Source organism: Grampus griseus (genome assembly GCF_964374135.1).
Source record: "Grampus griseus genome assembly, chromosome: 5".
Classification (NCBI taxonomy): Eukaryota; Metazoa; Chordata; class Mammalia; order Artiodactyla; family Delphinidae; genus Grampus; species Grampus griseus.
The window spans coordinates 1,037,293-1,051,372 of record NC_138998.1 but is presented as its reverse complement, the minus strand read 5'-3'; the positions used below and the strand labels follow the sequence as shown (position 1 = coordinate 1,051,372).

The following is a 14,080-nucleotide window of genomic DNA, read 5'->3' as shown; positions in this document are numbered from 1 at the left end:
TGCAAATGAAACCACAATGCGACACCACCGCACGTCTCCTAAAAAGGGCTAAAATGAAAAAGTCAGACCATACTGTTAGCAAGAATATGGAGAAACTGGGAATTCGCACATATTGCTGATGAGAATGCAAAACAGCATCATCACTTTGGAAAACAGTTGAGCCAGTTTTTTAAAAAGTTAAACAATCACCTACCATACGATTCGGTCATTCCACTAGCAGGCATTTACCAAAGAGAAAAGAAAGCATATGCCCATATAAAGACTTGTGCAGCTGTATTTGAAATAGTAAAAAACTGCAAAGTACCCAAATGTCCATCAACAGGCAAATGGATAAACAAACCATGGTACATTCATACGATGGAATACTGCTCAGCAATAAAAAGAATAAATTATTGATACTTGCAAACACATGGAGGAACCTCAAAATAATTATGATGAGTAAAATAAACCCCCCCCCCGTCAAAAAGAGTATATATGATTCCGTTTACATACAACTCTGGAAATGCACATTAGTGTACAGTCTCAGAGAGTAGATCTGTGGTTGCCTGGAGAGGGGCAAGAAGGAGCGAGAACGAACACAAGGAAACTCCCGGGATAATGGATGTGTTCACCACCTTGACTGCAAAGGTCATCTCTTTGTCATATACAAAGTGTTGTCATATACAAATGACAACACTTATTAAATTGTACACTTTAAACAAGTGCTGCTTATTTTATGTCAATTATACCTTCAAAGGCTGTCAAAAAAGAAAAAAAAATTTTATTCTTAGAACACATTTTTTCTCTTCCGTCCTACCTCATCTTTAGAAAATGCGATGATGTAGGACAGCTTCTTGCCCCAGCCTATCTCATAGAGGAGGGGCTTGTCACAGACGTCTTCACACGCGTCACAGTGCAGCCACCGCTGCTGAGAAGGGGAGTACACTTCTGTCCAGACGTGGTCTATGCAAGTGACAGACAAAGACGCGACAGAAAGAGAAAAACAAAAGCTAAGTTTATAAAACCAAGACTTCCAATAACTATATACAAACGCCTAAGATGAGAACCACGTGATAATATGCAAGAGTCTAAATTTTAATTAACAAGTGAGCATTTTGTGGCACACAAGACTCTAGAACACCTGCTTTAATTTCTCTTTCTCTCTTTTTTTTTTTAATAGGGGCAATTCTTGATGACTGTTTTTTTTACTTTTTATTTTTATTTTCTGGCCGTGCCCTGCGGCATTTGAGATCCTAGCTCCCCAACCAGGGACCGAACCCGTGCCCCCTGCAGTGGAAGCATGGAGTCTTAACCACCGGACCGCCAAGGAAGTCCCTCTCTCTCTCTTTGAAATCCTTGCAATTGTTTTGGAAAATCTCCTTTAATACAGTCAGTTTTAGGCTTAATTAAAAATAATGTGAGCTATAACTCTGAAAAGGGCAAACACATTGAACAACAGCACGTAAACCATAGGACTAATGCACACAGTTTGCTTATGTGAAGGAGTTAATTCCACTTCGGAACTGTAGGCCAGCAGAGGTCTAACAGAGGATGTCTGGTTACTGATGGTCTCTATCTGACTGTTAAGAGAACAATAACTATTAAGTGAAGGTTTCATTTTATCCTAAGAAAATAACAGAAACACAAGTAAAAAGATCTAAGAAGAAAAACTTTTTAACATGTGACACAAGTTATAACTAAATAAGGACAATATAAATCTCACATGGCTATTATTATATTTTATTGTATATTAAGATTACTAAATCTTTTACACTAATCTCTACAAAAATGAAGATTTCTACAGAACATTATTACACACGTTCTTATCCATAGAGAAACAGCACTACTAAAATGTCACGATAAATTGTTAATAAAAAATGTTTATAGTGTAAAGTACCAGGCAAAATGCTAGGGGTACTAAAAACAATCCTGTGATCCCCATTAAAAAAAAAAAAAAACCCCACGAGGCTGGGATTACTGCTATTTACAGAAGGCAAATGGAAACACAGACTGACAAGGCGGGACTGTACACCCCATCCTGAAGTCAGCAAGACCACCCTGGCCTCTGCCCACATGGCGTCCGCACCTGTGTAATCCCAGACGTAGCGGGCTTCGAAGCCCAGGGCTCTGCAGCAGAGTGTGAAACAATTGGCCCACTCCCCGCACCGTCCACATCTTGTTTCCAGAAGTTTCTCGGGATTATTATACCTGGTTTAAAATAACAACAACAAAAAGCTTCGATTCATTATAGAAATCAAGCATTCTGAAGAATTTACATTACCTCCGTGCTAAACAGTAATATTTCTTAACTTCGTATTCTTAAATAACAATTAAAGAGCCTAGATTATGTGAGGCATTGTGCTAGAATCCTGGGTGGAAAATGATTCAACAGTGGTACAGCCTTCAAGGAGCTTACAGTCCTGAGAGAGGGAAGGAGAGAACACAAATCATTTAAATACACGGCAGACTGTGATACCTACCCTACAACAGGTCAGAATTAGTGTCATGGGGGAGGGGTCGGGGAGGAGGGCTTGATCCTGAACTGGGCCTTGAAGGACAGGCAGGATCTGGACAGGCAGGTTCTCTAGGAAATCTGCATTAAGCATTAGTGTTACTCTAACAAGTGGTATAATTAGCTCCTTGTACTTCAAAGGTAAACAACTTTAACAAATAACTCAAGGAAGATTTTAAAGCTTAGTTGAACTCAGTTTTACTTAAAATACTATTCTTCTTTCTAACAACCATTTGGATTGAAATTTTATTCTGCTGAATTACTTACAGGTGTTTGCTAATTTGCAAGTTGTGTTTTGAAATGTGTTGGCAACATTCTTTAAAAAAGTTACTCCAGTTATAAAATTATCATAAAGCTGAAGCACATCAAAATTTGCATATTGTGTTGAGAAGGATTTTGAGCTAATAAAGCTACTCAGGAAAAGTGAGCAGCGATGTCAGCTGTGAATGAACCGTATCTGCAATGACAAGCTATCTGTCTTCAATCAAGTAGATGCTCTTGCTTGAGCTAAGTTAAATGAATTTATGGTTTAGGTAAGGTAGTTACTGGAAGAAGTTGCGTATTAACCTGAAGAAGTAACGGCAGCAGGATTAGAGCATCCTACGCCTCCATCTTCTAAACACACTCGTGCCAACTTGAAAGGCTGCTTGGTCTCTGATTAATAGTGTTCATCCTCCCAGCCCTACCCAGAGAACAGCTAACAGTAAGACAAGCACACGGTTAGGAGGGAAAAGGACAATGCTCGGTACAGACACCTTTGTTAGCCTCTGTCTCCCCACACTATCAGTCTACACCCAACTGCTTAGACCTTATGAAGACAGGATTTAATCACAGACATCTTTTATCTTCACATCTTTGCCAAGTACCTGTGCACACATATGCTGAATGAAAAAATAACCTGCGCTTATTTTAGATAATTATTGGACAGTGGATTCTGTTTATCTTAGACTCTGTATATCACAGGACTGATTCCTCATTAGGACTGAACTGAGTCCCTAAGCCCCCAAAATCAGGTATTTCAAAAACTTGGTATCTTTTCTTACCTGATGATACAACCAAACTTTACAAGTATTGTCAATTAAGAACATCTGATAAGAGACTTATAAAGTAAAGGATGGAAAAAGTGAACAGAAAAGTTCCAGTTCCCTTAGTTTGAATTTAGAGATATGAGGGTAGGTTAGGTTGGTAGCAGAGGCCCCTAATTAAACTTCTGTCATTCAAGATAAAATATGATGAGGGGACTTCCCTGGCGGTCCAGTGGTTAGGACTCGGCGCTTCCACTGCAGGGGGCGCGGGTTCGATCCCTGGTCGCGGAACTAAGATCCCGTGTACCACACAGAACAGCCAAAAAAAAAAAAAAAAAAAAGATGGTCCTATACTATACTTTCACCTTCCATATTTCCATCTGATGATTTTGAGTACAGCACTGTATTTACTATCACAATGATCACTATTATTCTAGTGTTTCAGCATCATTTTATGTGTTATCAGTATTATTATTAATCAGAAAGTTAAAACTTATGTATTAAAAGAATAAAAATACAAGATTTACAGCATTAAGTTGCTAGAACTACACTCAATTTATATTCAAGAGTCAACAAACATTTCCTATATAAAGCCAGACAGTAGATGTTTTAGACTGTGCAGACCATATGGTCTCTGTTGCCAGTATTCAACTCTTGACATTGTAATGTGAAAACAGTTACAGACCATAAGCTATTGAAGCAGCATGGATGTGTCCCAATAAAACTTTATTTGCAAAAATAGGATGTGGGCTGGATTGAGCCAGTCAGCCATAGCTTGCTGACCCCTGTCCTAGAGGAATATACTTCTAATAACTAAAACGAAGATTACAAGTTGATTTAATAAAATTCTCTTCTAGCCATCCCAATAAGAGATTATTCTGACTTCAGTGTCCAGGGGATGCTCACCTTGGAAATCGATTGCTGAACTGGCAGGCGTCACAGTAATGATCTTCCACTCTGTTTGCACCCCACTTCCGCTCATCATCACTGGGGAACAATGATTCGCCTCTAGACTTAGTCTGGCCACCACATTTGCTGCACAAAATGTCATCCACCCAGTGAAAAAATTCTTCCTTAAACCAGTGTAAAAGCTCCAGCAAAAGAAAGTCCTCTTCACTTACATTAGTACCTGAGAAGTTACAACAGAACCAAGTAAGATTTAGAGCATAAAAAACTAAAAACATCCATGTGCATTTTATCCTCAAATATGAGGCTGAAATATATGAAAACAGAAGATGATCTAAAAGGTCTTCACAAATAGGATGCGGACAGAATTGTCAGTGTATTGTGAAGCAGGCTGAAATACAAGGACGTAATCCACTGCACACTCAAAGCAGTGGGACTTTACTGCATCCTCTGACCGACACCATGCTGAATACAACCACCTCTCAGGGAACTACTGACAGTTTGGAGTTGATCCTGAAGCACCTGGAAGGTAACAAAGTCTGATTTTGGCAAACATTTTTAAATGACTGCATTATATTTGTTATCAGGTATATTCACAAGTAAATATGAAACAATCACAGTTATTACAGGCAGAAATCACAGAATTCTGGATACCTTAAAAATCATCCTGTTAGCTTTTCTATTAGTGCTTCAACTGTACAATATAATTCACCATCATTCAATATAATTCACAAAACACATAAAAGCACAACCATGTGTACTATCTATCTAAAACAACCCTAGCAAGTGAGCATGACATATATTATTATATCCACTTTATCAAATAAAAAGATCTCTCTCTCGACCATATTCAAGACAGTGGTATCTCTGGGAAAAAGGAGAGGGGAAAACAATCTCGGGACATATATGGGGATTCTCATTCCTATCTTTAATATTTTATTATTAAAAATAAAAAAAATATATGAAGGAGATATATGGCATAATGTTAAGATCTAATAAAGTCTGATGCTGGGCACAGGTGTTTGATCTGTTATACGCTATTCTTGTATTTATGTTTGATACGTTTCAAAATAAAAAAACTATAGAAGAAAAAAAAACTACAGAGAATATTAAAAGGCCAAAATACATTATGTTCTTGAATGGGAAAACTCAAAGTTGTTAACTCTCCGCAAAATAACCTGTACTTTAATGCAATCAACTGAAATTACAAAATAATTTTTCATAAACTTTGATAAGCTAACTGCAAAATTCATGTGAAAGAGGAAAGGCACAAAATGATCAACACAACTTTGACTAAGAATGAGATAAATCTGTCTACAGTACATCAAAACACATTACAAAATTCTAATAATTAAAATATTGTGATACTGATAAAGAATAGACAGAGATGAATGAAACAAAGCAAAGAGTCCTGAAAGATAGATTTCTAAGTGATACACAGTATTTAATAAAGTTAGCCTTTAAAGTAGTTCTAAGAGGATGGATTGTTCAACAAATGGTATTGGGACGAGTAGCTATCCAAATATCAGATCCCTACTACATTCATTCTAATACATATATATAAACACTATACACAGAGAGGGAATATTATAAAAGTAACAGTAGAAGTTTACGTTTATGACTTTGGTGTAGAAAACAAAACACAACTGTAAAAACAAAAACGGAAAAAATAATTTTCTCATTAAAATTTGTAACTTTTGAATTTCAAGATACACTGAATGAAATTAAAGAATACTGAGAGAAAAATGTAATGAGTCTAACAAAGAAAAGTATACAGAATATATTAAGAACGTCTATAAATCAGTAAGAATATTAACAGAACCCATTAGAAAAATTAGTACAGTCCATAAAAGAAGTTCAATAATTTCATTAAGTTGAAACAAACACTCCCAGACACTTCTGGTATAAATTGGAAGGCAATTTGTTTGGCAGGGATCCACTGTAGTATAAAAGTATCACACAACCCTTGATACTTTTATATCTAACCCAGTGAAACATTCCTTCATGTAGGCAGGCATGCTTTACAAGGATCTTCACTGCAGCAGCCTTCAGAACAGGGAAATCTTGGTGTCCATCAGTGGGGAACTGTATAAATAACAGTGCATGCACACTACAGAGCACTAGGGGGAGGGAAAATGACTTCCAAGACATGTCAGTAAATGAAAATCACCACGGAGCTGAATATATGAGAGATGATACACTTTATTAAACCCATGCAACTTTATTTATTTTTACAGATAACTATTTATGGGTAGAAATACACAGGAAAAGATATGAAAAGGAACACGTCACGTGGTAATAGCTGTTACCTGCAGAAGAGGAGGCAGAGGACTGACTGGCAGGGAGAGTTCAGCTTTTCCTGTACAACATGAAAGTTTCTCAACAAGGAGATATTCGTGAATGCTGGACTAAAAATGAACTTTAAGAAAAACAGCACTCTCATCCTGTTTTCTCCAACAAGTCCCTACAGCAGAGTGATCTTTTTAAGAATGCAAGGTAGCCTGAGTCGACTGAAACCCTCCCAAGGGTTTCCATCTCATTCAGAATACAAGCCAAAGTCGCCACTCTCGTTCTTTCAGCTGGCGCCTGTGGTAGGCCGAAAAGTAGCTCCCCCAAAAGATATCCACACTCTAACCCCTGGAGCCCGTGAATCCTACCAAAGAAGGCAAAAAAAAAAAAAAAAAATAAAGCCTCCGCAGATATGATGCAGTAAGGTTTCTGAGCCAGGGAGATTATCCTACGTACTAAACGGGGGCCCTAAATGCAATCACACGTGTCCTTTCAAGAGGGAAGCAGTGGGACACTTTACAGAGGGGAAGGTGACGCAGCGGCAGAGGAGCCGGGTGTGAAGATGCTGGTCTTCTGGACTGCAGTGGTGCAGCCACAAGCCAGACTGCAGGCAGCCCCCAGAAGCGGACAGGGGCAGGGAGAGCTTCTCCCCTCCAGCCCTGCCCACACCTTGACTTCGGCCCAGGGATACTGATTACGGACTTCCGGCTTCCGGAGCTGTGAGACAGCACTCTCCTGCTGTTTCGAGGAGCCACGTTTGTGGTAATTTGCTACAGCAGCACAGGAAACTAATGTTTGCCTTTGCCTCTCTCAGCTTTCTGTCTTGCTCCTTCTGCTACGCCAGGTGCCCTCCTTCCATCCCCTAAACATGCCAAGCTCACTCCCACCCACGGAGCCTTTGCAGTTGCCAATGCCTCTACCAGAAAAGAAGTGTTCCTTCTTTCCTACTTACATTAAAACGCCATTATCCTGCCCTTATATTTTCAAGTGTGAAAGGATATACAGTTGACCCTTGATCAATGCAGGGGTTATGGGTGCTGATCTCCCCCACGCAGTGGAAAATCCATGTATAACTTTACAGTCAACTCTCTGTGGTCCCACATCCACGGATTTAACCAACCTTGGACCATGTAGTACTGTAGCATGTCTTTAGAGAAAAAAAATCTGCGTGTAAGCAGGCCCACACAGTTCAAACTGTGTTGTTCAAGGGTCAACTGCATACACAATCTTAGAAGTTGCATTCTGATGTGATGAAATTATGGATGGCTTATCTTCCCCCTATTTCCTGAATTTTCTACATAAAACAGGTATTACTTTTATAATTAGAGGGAAAAAATGCCAGGGCAAACGGCAGCAGGGACATTGCTAACTATGTCTCCTCTGCAGGGCTCAGCACACACACAACATGACAGTAAGTACCTGAGAAATAGGCATGTATGTCAGGCATCACGTACAGGACCACAGTACTTTGAAATGGACAGAGCCTCCGTGACCACATGCTGATAAGCATCCTTGTTTTATAAATAGAAAAAAACCAAAACACCCTGTTAATTCAAGAAGAGGAAGAACTGTTTCAAGGTCTCACAACAAACCTGTAGCTTAAGTAAGTTTGGGGAAAGGGCACTTCTCTGACTCTAGGCCCCTCTGGTCTTCCTGTCTCACCTATGGAGGGTGGGTCACAGGCCCGAGCATAAGGCCCCCTAAGACCCTGAGATTTAACCCTAAGATTACAGAATGCTCCTCTCCCACACCTCACCACCACACCAACAGGACTCCAGTACAACAATAGGGGATGATTACAACTAAACCATCTGCAGGATGCAGACTCGAGCTAAGGAGGGGTCCTTAGGGAAGCCCACAGACAACAGAGGGACCCCAAGAACACCAGAGGAACCCAAAGCCCCTGACACTTACAGCAAACATTAAACACAATGTCGTTAACGGTGTCCAATTCCTAGTAAAATGGACATTTACACCTTTCACAAAAGGCCTGTTCACCTCAGTTCCTATTACCCAATACATCGTATCCAACATTTAACAAAAAAATTAGGAGGCATGCTAAAAGGCAAGGAAAAACCTGAAGGAAAGAAAAAAGTCTGAAGAGGTAAAGCAAAGCATTAGAACCACTCATATACGGCACAAATTTTGGAATTAGGGAAGTTAAAATTACTATGATTAATATGTTTGGCGCGCTAATGAGAAAGGTAGACAACATGTGAGAACAATGTAAGCAGAAGGATGGAAACTGTAAAAAAATGCTAGAAACCAAAAATGCTCTAACAGAGATAAAGAATGCCTTTCACGGGCTCATCAGCAGACTGGACACAGCCAAGGAAACAATCACTGAGCCTGAAGACAGGTCAACAGAAACATCCCAAACTGAAAATCAAAGAGGAAAAAAGAGAATAAAAACAAAGGAACAAAACACCTAGAACATCCAATTATGGTGGGAGAATTTAAAAAATGGACCAGAACATCTAACGATGGTGGGAAACGGTTGATAAATAAAGGTGGAATAGGATACCCTATTTTGGAATATCAGAAGGAAAAGAAAGAGAGAAAGGAGCAGAAGAGATACCTGAAGCAATAATGGCCAAGAATGTTCCAAAATTAATGAGGCACCAAACCACAGATCTGGGACGCTCAGAAAACACCAACCAGGATAAGTACCAAGAAACCACACATATGCACATCATATGCACATCATACGCAAACTGAAGAAAACTAAAAACAAAGAGAAAATCCTGAGTGAAGCTGGGGATGGAGGGGGAGGTGAGGGGCACAGGTGGGAGAAACCTAAAGAAGAATAAAGATAGAAATTACGGTAGACTTCTCCTCATAAACAAGCAGGCAGCAGAGTGAATAGAAATTTAAAGTGTCATTGACAGAAAAAATCCCCACCAACCTATCCCAGGGATATTATCCTTCAACAGTGAAGGAGAAATAAAGACTTTCTGAGGCAGAGAAAAACTGAGGGACTTCACCTCTAGTATACCTGCCCTGAAAGAAACAGTAAAAGAAGTTCTTCGGGAAGAAGAAAAGTGATGGTCATAAACTCCGGCCTGCATACAGGAAGAGCATCAGGGGAAGAATGCATGAAGGTAACATAAAATCTGTTATTTTCCTCATTCTTACTTAGTCTAAAGAGTAACGGCTTAAATAATAACAATAGCAATGTACTGAGTGTTTACAGTGTCTGGGTAAGTGAAATGAATGACAGCAGAGTCTCAAGGGATGGGAAGGAAGAATTGAGACATTCTGTTGAAACGTATCTGCACTACACACGAAGCAGCATAATGCTTTTGAAGGAGGGGGAGGGATAAATTGGGAGTCTGGGATTGACATACACACACCACTATATATAAAATGGATAAACAAGGACCTACTGTATAGCACAGGGAACTCTACTCAGTACTCTACAATAAGCTGCACGGGAAAAGAATCTGAAAAAGAATAGATACATGTATCTGTATAACTAAATCAATTTGCTGTACACCTGAAACTAACACAACATTATCAATCAAGTATACCAATATAAGATAATTCTTTTTTTAAATTGGAAAAAAAATGTTTACTGTAAACTAGGGCAACCACCAAAAAAATACTACAGAACCCCCTAGAAAGGACAGTATTAAGAAATGACTTAACAGATAAAAACCAATTCCATAAAACTCAAAGTAAAAATGCTGAAGTTGGAAACATTTAACAACTAAAATCCTAAGACCATTAATGAAAATAACAAATAATTATTGCTTGATGAATGTGGCAGGCACTGTTCTGAGCCATTTACATGTACTATCTCAGTTACCTCTTAAAATTATCATTCCTATTTTCAAATGAAGAAACTGAGGTAAGGAGATTAAACTACTTGCTCAGTAAGAGTCAGAGCTGAATTTATACCCAGGTATCTGGCTTCTATATCCACACTCTTTATCAGTAACTGTCTATTAAAGGGAGTCAGTGGTCTAATCACATGAATTAATTTTGAGTAAGGTTTTTCTCCGATTCACATTAGAATCTTCTAATAATGCCATCATATATTCCATGGACTAAAGATCTACTATATCTGAAAAAAAATCATATATCAATGATTAAACTGCAAATACACATTCCAGTGTGCATGAGGTGTATGCAATAAAAAATTATACTACTGTACTTCTTAAAAATCCAAATAGAACTGGGTTACGTATTTACAATGTCAACAGCAAAAGGCACCATTTCAGCATTCCCATTTATTTAGCAATGATGCATATTTAGCAATGAATGGTTATGTAAAGCCACTACCTTTATCCAACTTTCTAGCTCTAGATAACTTTTCTTGTGATCTCCTTTTTAGTTCTTGGACTGGAATACAAGCCAGCACTTTCTCCTGGACAGCAAGGTTCTCATAGACCAGTACATGCTGAATGTTGGACTGAAGAGCTTTTAGAATGACTGAATCACCAGTAGTAACCTAACAGAAAGAAAATAATGAAATTAGCTTTTCTCCATATGCTATAAAAATAATAACACCGGTTCTATGTTAAACATCATAAAAACACACGGGTTCTATGATTTCACAGATAATGCATGGATTCATTGAAATATAATAGTTATACCCAAAACCTTTACAAAATTAGTATTAGGAGACAGCCATATCTGTATCACAGTCTAAGACATGTCTATATTTTCATCTGAAAGTATGTTACTGAGGATATAAATATTTAGGCAGGGATATGCTGAACTCTTGACCACACACCTGGAACAAGACAGCACTCTAAGCAATGCATCTGACAGCTGTTTCCACTTCAAATCCCTGTAAAGGACAATTTTTTTAGAACTTTATAGCGCATTAGCTACCGAGGACTACTCTCAAGGGATCAGGAATTTGGAGGAATTCCTGAGAGGAAAGGCAGATGCCAATGGACTAAAGGAAGAAACAATGGCAATAGGCCCTCTAGAGAGAGTGGTTACAAAAACTAAGAAAAAGTTCTCAAAATAATCCCAAGGAGAGAGGAGCCTGAGGACCCGCAGAGCAGGAAGGGGCCTTGGAGTGAGCGTGAGGAAGGCTGCTGGGCTCCACGGGAGGAACAGCTAGACATTCTGGTCACCACTGTCAACAAAAAAGTGTGTCTCTGGGCAGTGAGGGCGGACGCTTAGACTTCTAAAAGGAAAGACGAGCGCCCCGGCTCAGAAGAGGCGCTGCTCAGGCAAAGCCCACCTGGCGGCATGTCCTGTCCCTCCCCACAGTGGCTGAAACCACATGCGGTATTCACAGATAGGCTAGCAGGGACTCTCAGACCCCTGTGAATCTACAACAACCCGTATTGTTGAGAAGATGCACTAGAATCAACAGCAGAAGGAGGAACCTGTGGCAATGGCAGCAAATACAGAAAAAGACTAAAAAAAAGTCTATCTTCAGAAGTGCAAGAGTACACTGGAGTCAGAGAAAGAAAACTATGGATCTAGGAAATTAAAAATGTAAACACTGAAATGAAGCACAGATGGTGTGTCAAACAGCAGAACAAACACAGCTAAGTGATCAATCAATTAGAAGATTGAGACATTTTCTGAGGATGCAGTACAAAAGAACAAATAGACACTGACACTGAGGATAAACCCCCAAACTTCCCAAATCCAGCTAACAGGAAGTCTAGAAAGTAGCGTAGAAAAAAATGGAAGAAAAAACTTCTCAAAGAAATAATGGAAAATCTCTGAGAGTTGAAGAGCGAGCCAGTGTGAATGGGAAAACAAAAACAAAAACTATATCAGGTATGTAATAGTGACATTTCATGACAGTAAAAAGGATTAAAAACAAAATACTAAAAGCCTTCAATATCAGACATCTCACTGGAAACAACGGAGTAAAATCTCTGAAATACTGAGAGAAAATGAGAACATACGACGCATACCCAGGCAAACTAATTACATAGAAGGGCAAAATAAACACATTTTCTGATATGTAACAATGCAGAAAATATATCACTCCCAAATCCTATTTTAAAAAATTATTAGAAAAGTTATTGTCCCCCCCAAATATAATATAGCCAAAGTAAATAAACAGAACACCAAGGAGTAGAGCCTGGGATAAAAGAGCAGGAGCAAGTTAAATAAAAACCAAACAAACTAGTTAAACTTAAGTTCCGATTGTTATAAATAAATAATGATAATTGAAAAGCAAAATCTAAGAAAGGTGGCAGGGAAGGGAGAAGAGTAAATCCTTTCTGAGGTTCCTGTCTTGTTGTAAGATGTTGGCAGAAAAATATAAAGTAAATACCTGCATTAGAAATTTAAAGAGAATAATGAGAAGACTAAAAGGAGAATACTTAGCTTCCTAATTTTTAGAGGGAAAATAATGGAAGAAAACTTGGTCAATCTAAACAAAAATAGAAAAAGAAAAAAAAAAACAAGAAGGACACAGACAACACAAAATAAGATGTCAGAAGTAAGTTCAAACATATTAGAATTACAGTAAATAGGAATGGATTAACCTGTTTATTAAAAGGCAGAGATAGATTAATTTAAAAAATAAAAACCATTACCAAATACTTACTGTAATGTCAGGCACTGTATCAAGCGCTGGGCATGGGTGCACAAAACAGACATCATCACTTTACAGTCTGAAGGGGAAGGCATTAAACAAGAAACAAGAGAATCTTCACATGAAGTCGACAAATGTTTGTGTGTAAATGTGTGTGTGCATATGTGTTAGATGATGGAAAAATAATGGAGACCAAACCAGACAAGGACATTATCCTCACAGAGTAGGGAGTCTGTGGATACAGAAACAAATATTGCTACAATGATGCTAATTTACTCAAATATTTAAGGAGCCTTTATTACCTGTTAGGTACGGGGGATATAATGGTTAGACAGTTTATTCATATGTACGGTAAGAGTTATAAAGCAAACACAGAGGACAGTGTAACTGCACAACTAGAATTCCCTGGAGAAATGATATTTGCAGTAAAATATGAAGGATGAGAAGCGCTGGTAACCAGGGAAGGGAGAAGACCATTCCTGTCACAGGGAGCAACGTGCAGGCAGCCGGGGAGTCTGCGCGGGGGATACACTTAACATGCTGTGAAGGATCAGAGAGAAAGTCAGTGTGTCTGGAGCACAGAGCACCCAGGGGAAATGATGGTGCGAGACAGCTGAGCAAGAAGTTGGGCTGGGGAAGCATCTAGATCTTCCCTGTCTCTTTCCACTGTAATGGGAAGCTATTAAAGAAACCTAAGCAAGGGAGTAAAATGATCAGATTTGTGTTTTCTGAGTCTGACACCAGCTGTAGGGGGGAGAAAGCAGGCCTCAGAAGACTCACTGGGGGACCACTGCCGAACTCTGAGGGAGCGGAGGCTTAAACCAGCGTGGGGACAGAGGTGGTAGAATA

The 14,080-nt window shown here is 39.0% G+C and overlaps 1 protein-coding gene across 2 annotated transcripts in view; it reads right to left on the bottom strand.

The window, feature by feature from the left end:
* Positions 1 to 14,080, bottom strand: part of NGLY1 (N-glycanase 1) — a 63,007-nt gene that overhangs the window by 15,584 nt on the left and 33,343 nt on the right. For both annotated transcript variants that reach the window (XM_082655205.1, XM_082655206.1), the window contains exons 4-7: positions 10,996 to 11,164; positions 4,423 to 4,645; positions 2,066 to 2,187; positions 797 to 942 (exon numbers count right to left, since the gene is read on the bottom strand). In XM_082655205.1, coding sequence (XP_082511331.1) covers positions 797 to 942; positions 2,066 to 2,187; positions 4,423 to 4,645; positions 10,996 to 11,164 — 660 coding nt within the window. The remainder of the gene's footprint in view (positions 1 to 796; positions 943 to 2,065; positions 2,188 to 4,422; positions 4,646 to 10,995; positions 11,165 to 14,080) is intronic.